Below are 13,662 nucleotides of genomic sequence, written 5' to 3'. Positions count from 1 at the left end.
CGGCGTACCGCATGCCAGTCAGCGATCTGCAACACACACCCATCTAGCCGGGGCAATCTGTCCACCTGTCTTCTACGCTGTCTGCCATTTTGTCCTTTTCAATCAGCAATATTGGCGCTGCACGACTATACATTGCACAGTGTGAGTCACACTGTGACTGACGTTGCACTGATCGATTTGAGACCATACACACCTCAAGATATTTGTTTTTATACCAAGATGGCATGTAGCACATGTACCTCTCCATCTGGAGCTCGGGAGGTGTCCCGGATCTGACGTTCGACTGAAATCGTGGCGTCGTCCGATCATCCTCCTGGTCCTTACGGCATCTTCACCCAAAATGACGTGGGAGGTCTCGGGCTCACTTGTCAATTTTGCCCCCTCCGCTTTTTGCAGATTTTGAGATCAGCATGGGGATCAAGTACGCCCCAAACGACCCACATCTTAATGACCTTACTTTTCCGAGGAGCAGTACAAACACACCGGGGTCCACTATCAAGTCAGGGTTTGCCACGTTGGAGACAAATACGCCAGTAGAGTGGTCACACACACTCCATCAATGTGAGACGACAGAGCTGCAACAACTTCCCTCAGCATTGCCCGTGCCCAAGATTTATGGTCCAACCGCACGCCAGCTTCCTATTGACTCACACTCCAAGAGAACCTCTTTTGTTGCGATGCTGGGTGGATCTGGTGTTGACACGCACGTGAAAATGCCCCTTGGCAACTCACGTCGTGGACACACGCGCCGTGCGGGAGGTGCAACCAATCGCTCCAGTTTTTTGCCAAGTAACTCAGCACTCAACATGAGCTTTCCCGTGTCGGTGTCACGTGCATCGATGACGTCGAGACCCAGTCACTCAATGAATAAGGCGGAGCTATATGAGCTGAAAGATCGCCTCTGGAAGGACGAGCGCACCCAGCAGTGCTTTCGGTATAGCTGCAGAGCAGGACCCCCACGCTCATGAACCGTTATCATTTTTTCCTCAAGCATTCAACACGTCACGCATCACCGGGGAGGGATGTGCAACATTTGACTATGGCAAGCCATCCAGATCGTCGATTGCATTTATTCCTTTGCCACGCGAATCGGTTGCGATGATGATCGACGCAGTTCGAGTGTCTGCAATGGAAGATAACGAAAAATGTCGATTTCTTTTTGAAATGTTTGACGTCGAGCACCAAGGTGTGCTAACCAACGAAGGAGTGCGGGCGTTTATCGAAGCTACATTCGCTACCAACGGGGTGGATTTTGTTGGCGCTTTCGACTACGACGCAGTCGTCGATAAGGTCTTTGGTCAGTGTCGACAGCATGACAAAATGACCTACAGCGAATTCAAATCCGTTTTTGCTGAGGTCGTGGCGGAAGCTAAAGACGACAGAAGCAAAGATGCCCTCGGACTGATGAGCTCCGTTGTGGAGACGCAGCGCCAGAGGGAGATCGCTGTACAACAACGAACAAGGAGGACGATGGTACCGCATAAAAAAATACTGTCGCAAGTACAAACCCGAGATCTTCTGGCTAACAGTCTACTTCCTGTTGATGATTGGCGTTTTCATCGCCAAGGCTTCTCGATTTTCGTTCGATCCTGCCGTCGGAAACTGTCCTCGCATTGCGAAAGGTTTTGCAGAAATTTGTCTGATCAACACCATGTTCGTATTGCTACCAATGTGCCGGAACTTTGTGACTGGTCTTCGGACGCTCCCGGTGGTAGTGAACAATCTGCCGATCGACAACCACATCGAGTTCCACAAAATCTGTGGTGTGGTCATGTTGATCGCTTCACTGGGACACACGGCAGCATGGCTGGCTATTGTGATATACGTCCGTACCGTCCCTTTGGATGTGTGGGAAGCGTCTCAGTACCATCATCTCTCCTTCGTTCGTGACGAAAATTTGTCTGAATTTGCTCTCCGAATTCCAATCTGGACAAGTGTCATGCTTGCTTGCGCTGCGATTGCTGCTCCGCTGTGCCTCGCAAAGTTTCGACGTGGAAATTTCAACATGTTTTGGATCACGCACACGCTGTTCATCCCGTTTCTCGTATTGATGGCATTCCACGGTTTCGCTCGCTGGGTGGCAGAACCTCAAGCTCAGTACTGGATTCTACCTCCAGTTACGATTTTTCTGATCGAGAAACGCTATCGGCTGACTCAAATGTTTTACGGACAGACCAAGATTATTCATGTTCAGATGTCAAAAGAATCGGTGGCGATCTTCATGAAGAAACCAAAATCGTTTGGTAAGAAACAGCGTTTCTTGCCAGGAATGTATGTGTTCATAAATGTGCCGACGATATCGAAGTTCGAGTGGCACCCATTCACGATTTCGTCGGCCCCCGAAGATGCTTTCCTCAGTCTGCACATTCAAAACGCCGGTGACTGGACTGGGACTCTGCACCAAACCTTGGAAATGCTTCAGAATCAACACAAAGACTCTGCACTTGAAGCCCAACGAAGTTCTATGACGTCTCCATATCCGATTGTTAATTTGGATGGGCCAGTGGGAGCCCCAGCGCAAGACTATTCACGATACAGAGAGGTTGTTCTTATCGGTGCAGGTATTGGAGTCACCCCGTTCGCGTCGATTCTTCGGAGTATTATGCATCAATGGGAATCATTTCGATGTCCTCACTGCAACCATATCCAGTTCCCACTAAGCTTCCAGCTCCGGAAAATCTACTTCTATTGGGTAACGCGCGAACAGGAGTCTCTGAAGTGGTTTACTAACACCATGAACCAGCTCAGTGAGATGGACACTGAGAACCGTCTAGAGATTCACAACTTCTTCTCTTCGGTCAAAAATGATTCAGTCGTCGCTCCGTTGCAAGCTTTGCAGAGGTTTATTCACAAGAACGAAGGACAAGATATTATCTCTGGCCTTAACACGAAGCAGCAGACGCATTTTGGACGACCCGACTGGAATGCTGAGCTGTCACGAGTTGCTCGTAATCATCGTATGCTGGAGCCCAGTGGGGATATTTCAAGAGGATATTGGTGTATTCTTCTGCGGTCCAAAGCTGCTCGGGAATATCATCCACGATCAGTGCACGGTGTTGAATCAAGCAAAAATTCGACAGGCACCAGATGTGGAATTTGAATTTCATAGTGAAAACTTTTAAAGGTAACACCGCTTCTATTGCCACGAAATTTGTTATACGTGTAGTTTGTTTCGGATCCAGTATGAGCTGCACTGATACTGGGAGGACGTTACCACGCGGTTCCTCCAATGACAGCTCCGCTGGTATATACTTTGCCTGCTACCTGTACAGATGTATTTCTTTGTGGTGACGTAATTCGTTCCATCGAATCTGAAAAGTGGCAATGGCAATCAGATCACATTGAATTAATTTGTTTTCACAACGTTAGATTCAGTAGATATTTATTCATGTACATGAATTTTACCTCAAAACTGAATTTTGTAAGCTACCGGCTTTTTTGCAACCAATCACTTTTCTTTGTCGTAAGATGCAGAAATGGTAAATATTCGGTAACAATTTGCCATGTTTCGCCTTCGTGGAATCCCTGTCCAGCGACGCGGCATCCACCACCGGCAGAGCGTGCTGAATGCTGTGCACGAAATCCGCGAGTGTCTAAGCGACGTGGACGGCATTTCCATATCCCACAATGATGCGAAAGCATTGGTAGCCAACGCTCTGCAACCCCCGCTCTCATCCAGCAGCGACCTCTTCTTCCACAGTGAGCGGGAACTCCGGGGCACGAGGCTGCTAAACTAACGTTCAGTGTAGAGCGACGCTCAAAGGGGGAGCCGCTGGCCTACGTCATCGGACGGAAGGAGTTTTGGTCCTTAGAGTTTAAAGTGACTAGAGACACCCTCATACCACGCAGTGACAGCGAGATCCTAATTGAAACGCTGATGGTAGGCTCGCTTTTTCTTCTTATGTAAGAGCATCTTGCCGAGTAACAATTACCGTTATGCACGTGAATTTTCAAGGATCAATTCCATCCGGAGACGCCATTGCGGATTCTGGATATTGGGACCGGGTCGGGATGTTTATTGCTATCTGCTTTGTCTGAGTTTCCTCGAGCTACTGGAGTGGGAATTGACATTAGCGCTGGGGCTCTAGCTATTGCGAAGGAGAATGCTCAGTCGAACAAGTTGGAAGAACGATCGGAATTCCTTCTTCGAGATCTGAAAACTCTACCGGGACTTCGAAGCGATGTGGCTGAAGATGAAGCGCTATTTCGGCGCTTTGATGTGATTTTGTGCAATCCGCCCTATATTCCAGGTCGGGAACTTGATCTGGTTGGTCCCGACGTACTTAAGTACGAACCACACATCGCGCTGTTTTCTGGTGGCGCAGCAACTGCTGATAAATGCGACCTGGACCCAAAGGGACTTCGGATGTATCGCTTGCTGCATGAGAGTGTCGATAATCTGTTTAATCACGAGAGTGGGGATGCACGACAGGATAGAAAATTGAGAAAAATCTGCTTACTAGTCGAAATCGGATCGGAAGACCAGGCACGGGAGGTTAAAGAGCTATTTTCTAGCAGTACCAAGGCAGCAGTTTTGCAAAGCGAAGGAAGCAGACGCTTGCGGCTGCAATTTGAGCGTTATCTCTTCGATACAAGCGGGAAATATCGGGGTTTACTGTTTCGTGGGCCATAGCGTGGAATCAATTATTTCCCGCTCACTTCGCCAATCGTGTAGTGCAACCCGATAACATAAGTACATATTTTGCTCTGAAGTGGTATATCTTGAAGTTTTACAAGTCTTGCACAGTGATTCGCATTCTTTAAGGTTACTTCGAAGCATAGTGCTTTGTACTTCGAAGAATTAAACATAGATACCCTAAGCAGTGGGACTCGAAGAGCATCCAGCCCAAAGAATCGACACTTCCAAAAAAAAACTCAGTATGAAATGGCTCGCACTCCTATGATTAAGTATAATACTGGTTTAAAGCACATGATTGGGGATAAATTTACGATTTGGAAAAATCACGCATTAAAAAGCGCTAAACAGTACTCCGTATTCAGCTCTATACCTGTACACGTGAGAGAAGTTATCTTTAACTTAGGGACATAATTATTGTTTTGTGGCGTACGAGTGGCTGCCAACTCTGGCAACAGCAACAACAGCATTTTCCGAGCAATTGAGCTATTAATTGTTTCGCCACTGAAACGCGAGCACCCCAAAAGTACGGAATGTCAGCAAAAACTAATTTTCTGTCACTATAGTAAGTGTATTGAAACGCATTTCCTTCGTCGTAAACTCTGGGTCAACTCCACCAATATACGGTGTCAATACCTTAAAAAAAGTGTAGAACCACAAATCGTATAGACAGGCCCACACACATAGAAAAAAAGGCATCATAACCAAACAAAAGTGTTCTGCCACCATAACATCTACTGAACCATCAAAATAGATATTTATCTTCAACATGTCTTCCGTGTTGCTATTATAAATTGCAACACAGGCGGCCTGTGCGTAGGAAGCAAATTATAAACAATCATTGCAGCTCGTAACGACTAAAGAATGAGCGAAGGGCAAGACAGCGACTCGGAATGTGACGGGGTCACACAGCACAGAGGAAGTTGGCTTCCGAGAGTTTACAAACTCTCAGTGAGCGGCAGCTCACAGGTCCCTTTTACTTAATGGGGGGCGAGGTGACCAATTTAAGGTAGGTTGTAAGCTGAGTAGATTTATAGGTAGCTTGAGTTAAATAAACAAAACTAAAAGTCACCTATAGAAAAGCAATGTCATCAGCCAATGGTTGGCCTTGGTACCTTGTACCAAATATCCCAAAATATGACGTGTCATACTTCATGTAACTAGGGGTACAAAATGGGCTACGTGCCACGTTACACGGAAGGGCATTTACAGCAAGAATAATGGGATTCCGGCGCTGACGACGAAGCTGAGGCCGGGCGGCGACTACTGTGGACGCGGATTTGGCGCTTTACAGAGCGGATACGTTAGCAGAGTACCGTATTCGCCTACCGTCACACGCAATTGACAAAAGCAACTCGGTTGGATGCACAATAGACCATTTATTCAGTAATGACTATCTACATCACTGTGGGCACTCAATGAGGTCGCAATTGGTCCTGTGCTAGTCAAAGCGCTGCAAAGCACAGCTACAGCGTCTAAAAAAGGATGATGTTAGACCACCGATGCGCTGCCCGTGTCGATACAATTTCAAACTATATCTCGCGTCATATTTGGGTGAGAAATTTTAGCAAGGGATTCACGTGATGGACATTAACGACCCTCCTACTCCTGTGGAGCGGAGGCTGACACAAGAGATGAAGAGCTATATTATTGATAGTCCTAGTGCCGGAGGAAAAACAACTGCTGCAAGACTCCATGCACTGCTTTGTACCTTCGTAGACAAAATACAATGGCCGGGCCTGCCCCCAAAAGCACTCAAGTTAGTGATTTTGTGAAGAGAAGAAAGAACTCCAAGGACTCCATGGCTCCATTGATTGCGCTCTGTCATGGTCACCTCTACGACCAACAAGATCTTGGAACACTTTTGTGAGTTTGTGCGACTCCCAACCGAATACGCATCCTCAGGATTCTGAACGAGTATCGCATCTCGGCGATGGCTCCAGCACATATCCTTTGCGAGTTGGGATGACCTATTTATGATAAAAAATCTACATCGATGTGCAAAACAACCCCAACAGCACTGCCATTCTTCACATAGATAGTACTCACAATTGGGCTTTCAATGGCTATGTGGTGTTTGCTTTTGGTTATTCGGATCTCAGTGGGCAATATTTTCCAATGGTGTACTTTTGCACGTCACAGAAGCGTGCAATCGACATTGAATGGCGTATCCAGTTTGTAAAGTGAGTGTGCATGGATGTGCGTGACGCACGTTTACACATGAATTTGTGATGATGGACGCGGACAAAGCGCAGCTCAACGCGTGCGTCACATAGCTTCAACACCCAACTGTAATAATGAGCTGGTTTCATGTCACTAAAAATGAATAGATGCAGTCTCAACAGAAAAATGTACGTGCCAATGAAACTAAGAGTGTGTTCGCCGATCTTTACGACATGCACTACGCCACGTAGCAGCAGTATTCTGCCGTGAAAGACCGAAATATTACGAAATGGAAAAAAAAACTTCCACGTGGATCTGCAGCACGTACGCTTACAGATCATACTGTGAAGATGTGGGTGAAATCGCACATATTCTCACGGTGGTAGGCCTATTGGACCTCAAGTGGTTGTGCGGCAACAATCAACCCGCTGGAGCACTACCATAGAAAGGTGAAGTTGCAATGCCCATGTGGCCCAGCTTATCCTGCTGATTTGCTCCAAAACTTGAATGGGGCCCGGATCGCTTTCCTTAAAAGCGATATGGTGTATGCGTCGGTTTCCACGGCTTCAGAGCGCCTAATGAGGTTATCAAATTATGCACACCCGCAATTGCCTTTCTTTGCACAGGATTCCCCCTGTTGAAAATATGGAAGCGGATTTGTACACAGTGAAGCAGTCGGCCCTACAGCTTTCCGCTACAGAGAAAAAGCTGGTGGCCAACTCGATTCGATCTGTAAATTCAAGGCGAATGCAGACACAGGGCATGTCAGTTGGAGGATGGGTAGTAGCCACTAGAAGTAAATCGTGCTCATGCGCTTACAACCGCAAGCACGCGATGTGATGCCATGTTGTCGCTGCCTGTGGCCTACCGTCTTACCCCGCCTATAAGGCATATGTATTCTAAATAAAACACGGGATTCGCTCGTCATCTAGCTTAAAACCCAATTTGACCACCTACCTAATTAGAACACATGAGGCTGAAACCTACTTAAAACACAAGGCTGTACCAACCAATATATATACTTGAGATCTCCCATCCAACCACCCTTCTGAACAAACTTGTCGATGCTGCTGTTACTTGGCTTTAATTCTCTTATTTTATAATTTACACAGCCATGGGTGCTGAGCGACGTATCTATAGCATCCACGAGAAACTCGCTGACACTAGACACTAAAAGATCTGGAAGGTCTTTTTGATGACCGCTACTTGAATAAAATTCGGAACGGGACGGAGGAACCAGGTGTACCGGAGCTCTATGCTGCTGGACATGTGCACAACTGGGACATTGAGGTAAGCACTGGTGTCTAAATTCTCGTACACGGTTGAAAATCTTCTGAAAACGCTGTGCTTGGTTCGCTCCAGATCATATTTCGCAGTGAAAGTAGATGGATACATAATATAATACACGTGATTACATGTAATGCATTTGTGCAAACGATTCCTAAAAAAATGAAAAAAATAGATTTTATAATATTAACAAGCAAAACCTCCGTATACAACGCAGCCACAACAGAAAAGACCCGTTACCAATCACAACATCATGGTAATTTCACGCAGGCGGGTTTGAACTCACGCCGATCGCGTAGGAAGGTCAAGCCTAAACGGCCAAGCCAGATTCCAGGACCCACAAACTTGCTTCTTCAAAAGTCAAACAATTTTTTCGTTGAACAGCACATAGGCTTTCTAAACGAATATAACACACAAGCAGTGTTGTATTCATTTACAGCACATATGCTTTATATGCGGGGTAAGACGGTAGGCGGCGTTACTTGCCCGGGTGTGAGTATGCGCACGTGTCAGTTTGTAGGCCAACTCATACTCATCACGTGGACAAGCTTTCCTCATCACCATCCGGAGAGCCATCTGATTCAGACTCTGTAGATACAAGGCAACATAGTGCGGCCGAATCTGCCATAGCGAATGAAGCAAATCATCTGCAATCACCCTATGCAAGCCCGGCGCTATCAACGGCAAGTTCCTCGTCCACTGACACGGTCATTTTGGAATATGACGTTGCACACGAGGTTACGGGACGTTTAGAAGCTCGGACAATACCACCTCTTAGAGTCATGTGCGAGGCTTCTGGGCAGTCAGATAAAGCGCCAATCGGAGCCCGTACAGCAGTCGGATAAAGCGTCCAAGTTCCAGTAATGCATAATTTAGAAACAATTGCTGGCAGCGCCAGTGATATCGAGAATGCTAACGAAGAAGATGATATTCCATATCGTCGACGTTCGACTCGCCCGCAGAAACCAACTAAGCGTGCTGTTAAGTCGCGTTTGCAAAGCAGACAGCATAGTAGATGCTGATATTAAAAGTTGGTGCGTACAAATTAAAGCCCGGAAAGACTGGACGCCATATGCATTTACAGTTCGGAAAGTTTTAACTGATTTTAGGTAAATACGAAAGCTACGGCGCATGCACAAGACCAATGTGATATGTTGCTGTTGTGTGTCCAAGGCGGCGCTCGGGAGACGCTCTGATTGAGTCTGGTGCGCAAGAAGGTAATAACGCTCGTCAACGAGCGTCTACACGAAGAGCTCCACTCTCTGTTACGTCGCGCGAAGCGCGACTATCTATCGACATGATGGACGCGCTAGATGCGATCATCCAGAACGCCGAGGGCCCTGAGAACAGCGTCGACATCCAGACTACACTGACCAGCGTGACCATTCAGGCCCGCAACTTCGCTACGAATCGCGTCGTCCCCGCCCGCGGCCAAGTTGCAAGCGTGCTTGTTGTGATATTTTGATGCAGCAGTTCGACTTGTGCTATTCGAATGCATCGGACAACGCGCTATCCATCGCGACCAGCACGTACTCCAGCCTCGCACAGACCTCGGTAGGTATCGTGCTGCTCATCATTGTGGAGCTTCGGATCTACCCCAGGAGCGCCATGTATTTGCTTCGACTAGACGTTGGAGATACTTTTTAGCGATGCGTTTCTATACTGGGAGCCGGACCAGACCGCCATCTTATTGGAGATGAAAAAAGACTTCTACCTGGTAGACAAGGCCTGTAGCGGCGAGATCGATGAGGACGAAGTGGTAGACATGCTGGAGACCATCTTCGCCGAGTCTAGCGCGGTCAAGCAACGCGAGATCCACAAACACGTCGAGGAATTTATGCGTGTGGTGGACAAGGATAATAGCAGCTCGGTGTCGTTTAGCGTTCGTCGAGGCGCTGGAGAACGGCCGCAAGCTCGAGATGGAGGTGTACACGCGACGTAAACCCACGACCTCCGCTCTGGTAGCCAGACGGGATCATGTGCTGAAAGCTATCAAATGATAACGAGGAGCCGAAGGTCGTCAACGTGGACTCTGGCGACAAGATCCAACTTTAACCTTCGGCTGTGCAGGAAGTGAAGGTCAACAATTATCGAACCGCGATACCGTCACGTGAGAGTTATCGCAACTCCTCCCAAGAGGAAATACCATCGGTCAGTAGAAAATTACTGATCTGTCCCCAACGCGGCGCAGAAAAGACGGCAATCAGATGAAAATGATAAAGTTCGATCCGTACCTAACTCTAATCATAGCTACATTTCTGCTGCCTTCAGCAAAACCGCTTTTGCCCTATGCGTACCATGCCTCGAAAGCCGCCTCCGAATTATGGGAGTTCTCCCTTCGTGGTAGATCTTTCTGACATCGCTACAGCTATAATCATGGGTGTTTTGAGGGAGGACGCAAAAGTTGATACCTCAGACCGCTCCAGCCAAACGTATGGGGGAGTATACGTGACGCGAACCAATATTGCAGACACTGAGTTTCCAACACAAATAAGGAAACTAACGACACAAACAATTGCAATCGTTGACTGCTGATTAAAAATTAAGGTATTTCTTTCCAATACATTATCTTACTGATCCTCACTCTCAATAAATATCAGCAGCAAACGGACTGGGGAGTCAATCTCTGTGAGTAGATAGACCTCTACTAACGTACCCTAAGAGTAACCAGTTGGATACGTCGTGTACCCAGCTACTTCAACGTCAACATGTTTTTTCGGTGTACTATTTTTAGCTGCTCAAAACGCCTTTATTTATATGGTTGTTTTTGTGGAGTGCACTTCGGTGGCATTCGCCATTTTGGTCGATGCCTCCGCTCAACCCCCGACAGCGTCACGCCCGAACGATCCAGCGCCGTCTGGACGGCTCCTTCTGGCAGCTTCGTCTAAGCAGAGAAGTTAGCATACCGAACGAAGTCGACCGAGAGCTGGACGCCGAGCGTGCATCGTCCATAGGTGGTGGGTTACGTGACGTTGTCAGTAGAGGAGGAGGTCTTTTTGCAAATGAGCGCCGAGCTCGTAGAGGAGACAATGCTCAGCTCTTCGAGGTAGAAAGAATATTCGCCAAACGGTGGGTCAATAACTTCGTATACTACCTTATTCAATGGGTGGGGTACACAGAGTTGACGCGGGAGCCAAGTGCCAACGTGCCAGCGCGCCTAAAGATGGTGTTCGAACACGAGTCAGTCAATTTCGTCTGGGTCTATCAATCTACGCGGGGAAGACGAACCCAGCGTCGCGAGCAGCCAGCTCGCCGGAGTCAGAGACTGATAGACCAAACGAGGCAGGACTAAGAGAAAATGCAAATGCGAACTTAACACCAAACGAGGCAGGTCTATGAGAAAATGCAAATGCGAACTTAACAGCACTCCAGTAGCTGTGAAATCAGTAGTTGTGCAGGCAGCGCCGCGTTGGGGACAGATCAATAGTTTTCTACTGACCGATGGTATTTCCTCTCCTCCCAAGCTTCGTTCGTTGAGAAGAGCAAGAGCGTCTGGTCGGCTGCGTCATCTTTTGCTGCCTGGAATGTCTTGACATTGATCCGAACCTGCTTCATCACGCGCGTGTAGAGTTGTGGACGGTAAACGAGTGCGAACACAATCTCGAGCAACACGAACATCGGAGCCGTGATCAGAACCTGGTCCAGGCTGTCGAAGAGGAACGGTTTGCGACGCTCGAAGACGCCGTGGCCAATGAAATGCAGGTCCAGGCTGTGGCGTGGATGGCCAGTGCCACATGCATGTTGTGCACGTCCATGGCCTTGGCACCCTCGACAACGAAGTAGTAGGCAAGTGTGAAGAAGATGGAGATCATATCGACGCCCAATGTGCCAGTACGTTAACTACGAGCGCGACCCAATCACGCATTTCTTGGAGCTACGTTGGTGGTCGGTCTTGTGTGCCGCTGCTTTGGACGGGGTGTCGTGCTGGAGCTCTTGGGCTCAAGTTGGAGAATGACACTGCAAAGCTAATGGCTTAGGCGCACATGGACCCCACCGTCCCAACCACAACCTCGAGAGTGTGGTCTCCGCTCGGATACCAGCCGAAATGTAGTGCCATGGCACGCTGCAAGGAAAATTGAGGCGTCGTTGTTGCTGCAACTGCAACATAATAGCTACAACTTAGTGCTCACATCACTTCACCTATGCTAATGATTCAACCAAAATCACTGACATGGAGTGTTTATTAGCTTTGTGCTAAGTGTTACTGCTTCCTAAATGTGTGGACACTCCACTTGAGTTTTGTGAGTGATAGCCGTCCACCATTCGTGTGCATTGTCCTATATTTTGGTGGCGGTTCCAACTTATTTGGTGGAGTTACACCTGCCTCACCCTTGAGGCGGACAAGCAAGCGGAAGCGTTCTCTTCGTCAACGTTGGCGGACGGTGGCGCTAAGTCGGAAGATCGCTAATGTGAGCTTCCTGATGGGAGACTAATTAGCGGACGATATCGATGAGCAGCTCGAGCGTCAGTTTCAAGGTATGGCTATATCGTGATACGCGTCTCGATCAGCTCGCTACTGACACCAAGCGGCAGACCTACTTGCATAAGGGTGGTGAGCTAAATGATGAAGCGCTCTTGAAACACTTTCGTGTCACTAGTACGGCCTTTGCCGTTTTGGTGCACCTCATACATGGTGACCCATCTTTCAAACCTTCTGGTCGTCGTTCATTTCGTCGGGGAACGCAGCTACACCTACTGATTTATGGTGACGGGAACACATCTTCAAAACTAGCACAGTTCTTTAGCATGGGCAAAGGGTCCGCCCAGAACTACATTCTACGCACGTGTACAGCCATAATGCGACTGCAAGATATTATTATTGCGTGACCAGACGAAGAAGTGTGGAAGATGATATACAGGCGTATTCGAAAAACGCACGGATTTGTAAAATCCATGGGACTTGTGGACGTCACGCCGCTGCCGCTGAAAGTTAAGTCGCGGGCTAATGGCGAGGACAATTTCTCGCAGAAGGGTGGCTACTCCTTCAAACGCACTTATTATTTGTGATGATATATCGCGTGTACGCGATGCTGTCCTGGGGTGGCCTAGTAGTGTGCACGGCAATCGTGTCTGAATAGTAGATTATATAGATCGCCATTGGTGTGCTTTGAGCACAACGAGTATCACCTTGGTGCCTTAGCGTTTGTCGTTATGGTCCGTGATTGGAAACAATAAATTTTCAACGATTTTTCATATCACTGATATTGCAGTCTACGCTTGCAGTAACATCTGGTCCTGCAGTGAGACTTGCAGTCGAAAGTCGACTTGCAATTTATACTGCAATTCCTCCATGCTTTTCAATTTACATTGCAATTTTTATCACCTTGCAATAATGCATTGCTCTTCAAAATTGCAATTTCCATATGTAAGCAACTTCAAGTTGGAGCTATTTTTTTAGCGGATTCCGTGATACCTGGATGGTACACAATACTATGGCATTGGTACAAGCCTCGTTATAGAAGCAAAGAGGTCGGCAGTGGCGTTCGGCCTCTCATTCTTCATCTTACTCAGGCTCGAGTAGAACTCACCTTCATCAGCTATTCTCGAAGCTCAGTATCCTCTCTTCTCCACTGGCG

At 47.7% G+C, this 13,662-nt stretch overlaps 2 protein-coding genes across 2 annotated transcripts; both read left to right on the top strand.

The window, feature by feature from the left end:
- Positions 1 to 1,098: 1,098 nt before the first annotated feature.
- Positions 1,099 to 3,122, top strand: PITG_10875 (respiratory burst oxidase; the record flags this gene model as incomplete). Its single annotated transcript, XM_002901642.1, has 4 exons — positions 1,099 to 1,359; positions 1,410 to 1,413; positions 1,464 to 2,948; positions 2,989 to 3,122. The coding sequence occupies 4 exons, from the start codon at positions 1,099 to 1,101 to the stop codon at positions 3,120 to 3,122; spliced, it is 1,884 nt and encodes a 627-aa protein (XP_002901688.1).
- A 505-nt stretch (positions 3,123 to 3,627) lies between these two features.
- PITG_10874 (methylase subunit of polypeptide release factor, putative) lies at positions 3,628 to 4,633 on the top strand (the record flags this gene model as incomplete). Its single annotated transcript, XM_002901641.1, has 4 exons — positions 3,628 to 3,644; positions 3,745 to 3,880; positions 3,956 to 4,401; positions 4,447 to 4,633. The coding sequence occupies 4 exons, from the start codon at positions 3,628 to 3,630 to the stop codon at positions 4,631 to 4,633; spliced, it is 786 nt and encodes a 261-aa protein (XP_002901687.1).
- Positions 4,634 to 13,662: the final 9,029 nt, after the last annotated feature.

Source organism: Phytophthora infestans, genomic scaffold (genome assembly GCF_000142945.1).
Source record: "Phytophthora infestans T30-4 supercont1.20 genomic scaffold, whole genome shotgun sequence".
Lineage (NCBI taxonomy): Eukaryota > Oomycota > Peronosporomycetes > Peronosporales > Peronosporaceae > Phytophthora > Phytophthora infestans.
This window is presented reverse-complemented; position numbering and strand designations above follow the sequence as displayed.